Source organism: Hevea brasiliensis, chromosome 15 (assembly GCF_030052815.1).
Source record: "Hevea brasiliensis isolate MT/VB/25A 57/8 chromosome 15, ASM3005281v1, whole genome shotgun sequence".
Classification (NCBI taxonomy): domain Eukaryota; kingdom Viridiplantae; phylum Streptophyta; class Magnoliopsida; order Malpighiales; family Euphorbiaceae; genus Hevea; species Hevea brasiliensis.
In genome coordinates this window covers 59,776,779-59,785,466 of record NC_079507.1, presented here as the reverse complement: position 1 = coordinate 59,785,466, position 8,688 = coordinate 59,776,779, and the positions used below count along the sequence as shown (strand labels likewise).

The 8,688-nt window shown below is 30.2% G+C and overlaps 1 protein-coding gene across 1 annotated transcript; it reads left to right on the top strand.

The window, feature by feature from the left end:
- Window positions 1–5,595: 5,595 nt before the first annotated feature.
- On the top strand, window positions 5,596–7,310 carry LOC110635588 (uncharacterized). Its single transcript, XM_021784980.2, has 3 exons — window positions 5,596–6,135; window positions 6,408–6,473; window positions 6,696–7,310. The coding sequence occupies exons 1-3, from the start codon at window positions 5,671–5,673 to the stop codon at window positions 7,197–7,199; spliced, it is 1,035 nt and encodes a 344-aa protein (XP_021640672.2). The 5' UTR covers window positions 5,596–5,670; the 3' UTR covers window positions 7,200–7,310.
- Window positions 7,311–8,688: the final 1,378 nt, after the last annotated feature.

Sequence of the window (8,688 nt, the reverse complement as noted above, 5' to 3'; positions counted from 1 at the left end):
TTTCATTTTAATAAAATTAATAAATTATCATTGATATTATTCATAGATTTTTTTTGTGGATTTAAACCTGCAAGATAAGAGAGAATACTGAATATATAATGTGTGTAATTTATTTTTAATTTTATGAATTTATTTTTTATTTATTTGTTAAACATGAAAAGAAAAGAAAAGAAAAAGATTGATGAAAGATGTTAAATTTGAAAAAGGAATTAAAGAACATAACTAAAGGCAAACTAAAAAGTATTGCTTTAACTAATTAATAAATATATGATTACTAATTAATAATAAGTCAAAAGTTTGTAATAAAAGACATATTAATTAGTTCTAATTAAGAAGATATACTAATACTATTGAGTGGATTTGTATTGAGAAAAGAGATAATAAAAGTCTTGAATGGATGCGATTAAAGTTGAAAGAGAAGTCAAGAAAAGCAATTTCATGTTCTCTTCTTTATCCCCAAATTCAGCTTTAATGCATATATCCTTTGCAATTCACAGTATTTATATATGCTTTTCTTTTAAAGGTCTTGATATCAAGTGAGATTATTTAAAAAATAAAATAAACATTATTAAAAAGAATTCATATTAATAAAAATCAATGTTTCCTTCAATATTTAAATTTTAACTGATATTTAGTGGTAATTATTAAATTAATGTATTAGTTAATTAATAGTTAGTAGTCCAAGAAAAAGTTAAAATCCAACTATTATAAACTTTAGCTTTTAATATTTCCATTATTAATTAATAGATAAAATAAAAAAAAAAGTCTATAGTAGTTATAAGAGAAAAACTCAGATTCGATCTTTACAGATATCAAAGAATTAATTTTTCATAAATTGTAAAATTTTTATGAAAAATGGACATTAAGAAATACCTAATAAAAAAGAATGAAACAGAAAAAGGTAAAATAGGTAATGAAGGTTGGAAAATCGTTGGTTAGCATTCTAAAGCAGAAACAAAATATGGAACTCACGATGATATTAATTAATTATGTGAAATATACAGAAGCCTTGCAATTACATAGCCATGAAAAAGAGACAAAAGGCAAACAAAATAAACCAACGAAACCAGACAACTTGTATTTGATCATTTCCACTAAAATCCGGTTGCTTCCCGCCATTGTCATCTCTATAATTGGCCCGTGAATTGAATTTAGGCCGTAATATGTCATATGCATTTACCTAATATTTTCTTGCTTCCCCTCTATATATATAAATCTTATATTAATTTTTTTTTATTTTGATTCGAAAGGTTAAAGAATATTATACAATATTGAATTTTAAAATATCTTTCATCACTTAATATGCATATGGTATTCATATTTTCTTTCAAAAAAAAAAATCAGAAGAAACCAAAGTTATTTGATCATATTTTATCTAAAAAATAAATTCTTGTTCATGTTCATCCATGGATCCAAATTCCATCTAAGTTTCTAGTTTTTGGATCCATCATCTCAAACCCCTACAATATAAACAAAATCAAAACCAACTAATTATAAGTGAACGAAATTGAATCGATCTAATAATATAATCTTAAGCTAACAAGATAAATAATAAATTGTATTGATCTAATAATATAATCTTAAGCTCGGTTTTGCATATATTACTCAAGGAAGTGGATTAAAAAACTGCCCTTATTATTGCTGCCATTGATTAGGAATTTTTGGGGAAAGAGTTAGAAATATGGGATACTAAAATTAATTAGCTGTAATAAAGAAAGGTGCTAAAAAGGGGAAGGATATGGTTGATAGCTCAAGAGGGGACAATGCATGCCCTAAATTGATTACGATCAAAAGCTTTATGCCTCACCTCTCAACTTTCCAACAAAGTTAATCATCAATCTTTGAAGCAAAGACCATGATCAATCAACACACACACTACTCATGCCAAGAAAAGAGGAAGAAAGTGGGGGTGCCATGACAATAGAAAATTGAATAGAAAGAAAGTGGGCAAACCCTATTAATGATTACAAATTAAGAGATAATCCAACATTAAAATCTTTTTTTCTATTTATGGGTAATGTGGTCCTTAAATCAAACTACGGCAATATACATGCAACTGTGCTGCTCAATTATAAAATTTTTTCCTGTAATTCAATTCACTCAAGACACAAGATGGCCTAATATGAATTGGACTAATAGTTAAAAGCATTTCAGTCAGAGTGAATGTCAAGTTCGAGTTAATAATCTAATTTTAATTATATTTTTTTAAATTGTGTATCTTTAGGATTTACATTAATATTAATTTATGTGATATGATATGTCAATTCACGCATCAATTATAGTTGTATTTGTCGTTAAGTCAATTATAAAACACTAAATAGTTAGAATACGTGATTTACATTTATTTATAAAAAATAATTGGGTTAATCATTTTGAAAAAGATTTCACAGGAGCTTTTTTTTTTTTTTTTTTTTTTTCCAATTCTATACAAAAGCACTACTCAAGCTAGCTATGTGTCTGATAAATACTTACATTTATCAAAAATAATTGAGCTAATAATCATTTTCAAAATAATTCTACAAGAAGATGGCACCCATATCGTAGAGCTATACATATGAAGTACATCGATAATGACATGCAGCTAGCTATAAGACATGAATATGGACCTTCCTTAATTAAGTGCATTCATCATTCATGCACACTGTATATGAATCTAATTAAACAAAAAATTTATAAAAATTTAATTTAATTATTTTTTTTATTAATTTTTATTTTTCAAATGTGTAGAATATTCATAAGAATATACATTAATAATCTGCCAAAAATCTAAGAAGCTGAGAACTCTACACAATGCATCCATTTATAATAGGACAATTTTTGCTTAATATTTCAACATCATTATATTTGTAATGATTTGTTTGGACTTGATTTAGATGATTTTTGACCCATAATTATATTATATGAAAAGGAAAGAAAATTTTGTTTAAAAAAAAGAAAAAAAAAAAAAGATGAATGTGACTTTTACGTCAATTAAATTTTCTAGTATGAAAATAATATCATTTCGGAAATTAATTTAACATAAATTTTAAGATTTTCACTAAAATTCAACCCTCGAAATATTCACTTTATGCATATAATAATTACACATATCAACACTTAAAGGTTTAGCTTGGCAATTGTGATCCTTGCCTGAGCTTCAATTCTTCAATTAAAATGCTAAAAGCAAATCACTATTTTCAGATGTACGATAAGTTTGCACAGCAGCAATTTCTTTGGTTGTTGTTTGAGTGATTCGATTATAATTTGAAAGTGTTTATCCTAATTTATAAGTTAATTTATAAATTTTAAAATTAAATTTAAATATTTATTTATAATATTTATAAATTAAAAAAATAAGTAAGAAGAGATCAATTTTTTATTTTAATGCTTATAAATTAATTTAATCAAATATTTTATTATGTTATTATCATTTAATTTTTAAAATTTTACTACATATCTTATTTAATATTTTTTTTATTAAATTTATTAATTATTTATCAATTACTTATAAGTATTTTAATTAAACATATAATTATTTAAAATTTTGAATATTTATAAGTGACAGCTTGTCTTACCGTTTTGGTAGAACTAGGCTTTTGACTGAACTAGTATCTTCAAGCTTTTATTTCTCTGGTCTTTATTTGAATTAGAGTAAAGGGCATTTTTTAATTAAAAATTAGAACTCTAAGATTAAGTTCAGTCGAAAATAAGGCACCCACGAAGAATAGGCAAAAGATTTAACCTAGTCTTTTTTTAGTGAATCACGAAGTAGCTTATGCGCTCTCTCCAAGCAAAGGAGTTTTCACCAAAAATTGAAGAGGAGCGATCGTCCAAAGTCGCACATAAGCATATGTATCAGTTAGCATGTTTTCTAATGAGGGTGGAATGAACATTTTTTTCGCCCTAATCATTAAGTGTTTATAAGTTAATTTTTATAAATTAAATTAAATACTCTCTTAATTAAAAAAATAAATTCACATTAAATAAGCATATATTAATCTAAATTTGGGTAGTTTTTTTAATCCTAAATTCCATGTCATGTAACAAAAGAAGATTAATAATTGTATTCAACAACAGTACAAGCTTCGTTCAATCGTGGGTCGGCCATAAAGCAGACAAGTTTGAAGTTTCCATATGTGCCTTTCATCGTAAGATACCTTTTTTTGTATCTTCAAAACAAAAGCAAAAACAAATAAAAATTCCCTTCCAACCCTAATCATGACCCAAAAACAACGAAGCATGTTAGAACAATAGAGCAAGGCCAAGGGAATTGGTGATTTGAGAGAAATATTGGATCTTTTTAATGCCCAATTGGCTCAATTGTCTGCCAGAAGCGATGCAAAAACTTTTTTCTTGAGAAGCTCTAGTAGCTTTCTTAATTTGAACTATCCACTCATTGAAAAACAAAATAATATTCACACCGTACCCCAAAAAACGTTAACTTTAAAGCAAAGATTCTCCATATCCCAGTGCTGCCTCGCACAGGTAAGCTCTGTTTCAAGACTTTGTAACTTCCTGCCTAGGCAGATATGGCCTTTGAGTGCCATTATTTGTTGTCCTGCATCAATTCAACCGAAGCAGCAGGTAGTTGATTGTGATTTGGCATTGAAAGGACGAACACTATTAATTCACTTTTTCTAAGACTGGAGATGCCCAACCTAATGAGATATGGCTTTGCTGGAAGAATTTCTGCCGTCAAGTTTATTTTTGAACATTTTGCTCATACCTCTATCAGATCCTTCTAGTAATGTCCTGCCATGAGGATTTGGCAGTGACCAGTTGCATTGTTCTTCTGTACATTTGCCAACTATTTTATTTTATTGCTGAAGTAAATACTTGACTGGATCCGGTGTTTTATTATTATTAAGAGAGAAAAAGATGAATTGGTCAACGACGTGTCAAAATGGAAAAGGTAGCAACACAAAGGTAGGAGAGAGACCCCATCAGAGGCGCCCCTGGAATATCTGTGGGCGAAAGGAGGAAACTGGAAAGCATTTTCGACTGCTAAAACTAAACGTATGCGTAGGACTAAGGTTTGTGTAATTCTTGACCCAGCGAAGACTTTGTTAATTACAGCTTGTAGAATGCGTCGGACTTCTATGTTCGTGTTCCACCCATGCTCTTGAATATACCTCGACTTTAACTCCAATATAGAGTACAAACATAACAAATTAAGCAGATCGTCTTTCTTTTATCAAGTTACCCTTAGGTTTGAGTAGAATACGTCGGACTTTCTTCTGAGTAATTATGTTCTGAGATATGAATCGTTTTCTAGTAGATATTCCATTCTCCTATATCTGTGTTACCATCATAGATGAGAAGTTTCCCGTAACCATCTGTAGAAATTTTACAATTTGAGATTCGTTAGCCTAGTCAATTTGTATTTGTTGTGATAAAAATAATGTTTTTATTGATATATAAAATTAAATTTAAATATTTTTAATACAATTGACTCTGATACATACTCTAATTTAAGACTTCAAAATTTTAAAGAGGACTTAAATATTGCTCATTTATTAAATTTAGATGTTCAATAGATGATATTTTAAAATTGAATAAGCAAAAAATTCAGAAAGCAGAAGCCTAATTGATTAGCTTCCAGGGTGGAAGGAATCAAGTTATAGCAAGTTTGAATCTTCTGCTGTCGTAACTGATCCGTAAAAATCTAGAAACAGTCAAAGCTTAAGACCAATGGAAGGTCCATTTCTAAAGTCTTCGAATACATTCATAGTTTTCGTCCCCTGGATTTTAAAAGCTCAGGCAAATTGCCATGACCATTTGAATTCCTCTTTCAATCTTAAATTAGCTTCAAGCCTCCATCCAATAATCCACACCTCAAAATTCAAAAACAATCTTTTCCAACCAAGTTTCAAGTACCCTTTAGCCCTTTATTGCTGTCTGTTGATTCTTTTAAGAGACAGGAACAACAAATTAAAGAAAGAAAAAGGGGGAAAAAAGAAGACAGAAGCAAGCAAAAAAGAGATGGCATGCTTTGTGCCTTTCAATAACAGGAATTTGGATATAAGTTTTTTTGTCTTCAGGCCCACGATGGTTTTAGTTGATGAGTTAATTGAAACGCTTAAGCACTTTTCTGGGAGCACTGAGAGCCTTGGTTGTGCTCAGAGTTCCATATTGAGAAGCATCCATGGAAATATGGTAAGAAATTAACCTTATTGCTTTGTGCAAAATTACTGGTTCCTAGCTTTAATTAGCTGGGTTAGGTATATTTATGTGCGAATTACATGAACACCAACATTTGGAAGTAATATGAGATGATCATGCTTTGATTACATCAGCCTTATTTTGGCTGTTGATCCATATTGTTATTGTTATTATATCTACTATTATTCAGACATGATATTGCTATTTTGACTTTGATTTCGCGAAGTTAATACTTGAGATCATAATTGGGTCAATTTTCCCTCCAGATCATATGGTATGGAGCATGGATGAAGAAATCTAGTGAGAACAAAGAGTTGTTGACTGCAGCCCTTGTAAGTCAATTGAATCATTTATGGAGTTTCTTTGCATTTCCTTACCTTGATCATTTAATTACTTTGAACCTTTTTCAATCATCTATAATTCAAGAAAGGAAAGCGAAATTAAATTAAAATTTGAAATCCCAATCATCTGATCACTTGAATTAAGTTATATGCCCTTCACTTTCAGCATGTATTCTCATTCACTGTTCCTATATATCATGTTTTTTCACACAGTTATCAATGTTAACAAGCATATCAAGCATGGCAATCTTGATTGAACATGGCTTCTTTGATGCTTACGCCGGCGAATCAAGAGACGGGTCCTCAGCAGCGAAATTTTCAACCGGAGATGCAATTTCCATTAATATAATAGTGCCACAATCAGGAGACGTGAATGACCTATCCTATGCAAACTTGGCACTCTTCAAATCGCACTTCCTGAAGATGGAAGGAGCAAGTGCTGGAGTGTGCCTGAATTGCCAGAGCAAGCCTAAAGTGGCAAGCCTTTATGTGTGGAAATCTCTCCAATTCTGTTACTCATGGATTATAAATTCTGATCACAGGAGGACAATGCTACCCTATCTTGAACGTTTTTCTCTTGACATTAAGTATGACATTTTTAGGGTAGTTTTTGTTAGCAGTGACAACCTACTAAGTTACCAACATCTTCCTTCTAATCAGATGTTACAAAATGAAGGGGCCAGCAAAGAAAAAGGCCAGGTAATTATGCAAGATTAAGAATAATTATTGATTATTCCTACAATACCCTTTTTGTGCAAAAAATGTTCCTAATGTAAATTAATATTGTTCATAAACTCCTACTACTTTAATACACCTGTGTATTCCATATTTCAGACGTTAAAGAATGCATGCTTTTATTTTCTTCTTCCTTCACATTGACATTAAAAACAAGGTCTTTTTGGTGATATGTAAATTAATTGTTGATCTTCTTGCATTCAGCCATTTCAAGAATGAAAAGATAGATACCTTTATATGCACAGTAGTTGAATTTCGTATAATGTAATTAAAGAATGTTGGATGCCATAGATTCACATTATAAGTTACTCAATTCTATCACAAAGGTTGATAATAGATCAATCCCATTCCTAGGTATGGAAAGCTGAGCTATTCTTCAAAATTTTGCTTCTGTATAATTCAATTGCCATCTAAAGTTTGGGAGCCAAAAAATTAAAAAGAAATATCTCATATTTGTGGCTAGAAAATAAACATGGTTAGGTTTGGATCTTACAGAAATCCAAGACTATGTCTGGGCCACATAGGCCCATTATTTATCACCCAAACAAAATGGAATGAAATGGCCTGGTCTATTTTTTAGCTGAAAAAGGAAATTCACAAGAAATTATATCATATGCATACGAGGAATTATAGACCACGGGCCACCTAACAAAATGAAATGAACTGGGTTGCTTGTTTTGCCTTTTAATTTGGTCTATAGGGATTCATTCACACAAGCAGCCAATTTAAGTTTCAATCATAATAACCCACCTTAATTGATTTACTTATGAATAAAAACATCAAGTGCCCAACCTTTTCTGGGCAAATAAGCAAGCATTTTAATAATACCCTCACGAGTCATGACCCACATTTAGGAAGGAATAATTCAAACTTCAAAAACTACTACTTTGAAGAACTCTCCTTGACAGGTACTTTTGGCCCCTTATTAAAACAAGGCATGACCCACATTGAAAATAATTGAGATTTTTGGATTGCCACCTTCATCTAGCTTTAAATCCTTCCAAAACACTATACAACACCATTGAACATATATCTAAACCAGCACAATCCCGTTGATTGAGCAAAGGGAAACAATTAAAAAAAGGTGACTTTACATACCAAAACTTTCAAAGATTGGAGAGAAAGTAATGATCCAAGGGACCCATATTGTGAGAAAGCTGAAAGGTTTTATATGAATACAGTGCCCAATCTAGTCAAACCTTTTTTTTTTTTTTTATAAAAGTTCTCTCCATTGCATGACCCATATTTCTTTTCCCATTCTATTGGGATTTGAATTTTGTGGCATAATCTAAGGTTAAATAAGAGCTATTGTTTTCCATGTGTTACTTGGTCCAACCCATGCATATATGGTCCTAAAATTCTTTGATGGTTGTTAAATGTTTGAATTCTTTTGGAGGGAATTGGGATAATAATAATAATAATAATAAGAAGAAGAAGAAGAAGAAGAAGAGAAGGAGAATTTAATTATTCC

What these genes read in the sequence shown, in the direction of transcription:
- LOC110635588 (XM_021784980.2), top strand. Translation starts at nt 5,671, where the DNA reads ATGGAAGGTCCATTTCTAAAGTCTTCGAATACATTCATAGTTTTCGTC. An exon ending in GAAGCATCCATGGAAATATG is followed by an intron (nt 6,136 to 6,407) that starts GTAAGAAATTAA and finishes TTTTCCCTCCAG; the next exon opens with ATCATATGGTATGGAGCATG. An exon ending in AGTTGTTGACTGCAGCCCTT is followed by an intron (nt 6,474 to 6,695) that starts GTAAGTCAATTG and finishes TTTTTCACACAG; the next exon opens with TTATCAATGTTAACAAGCAT.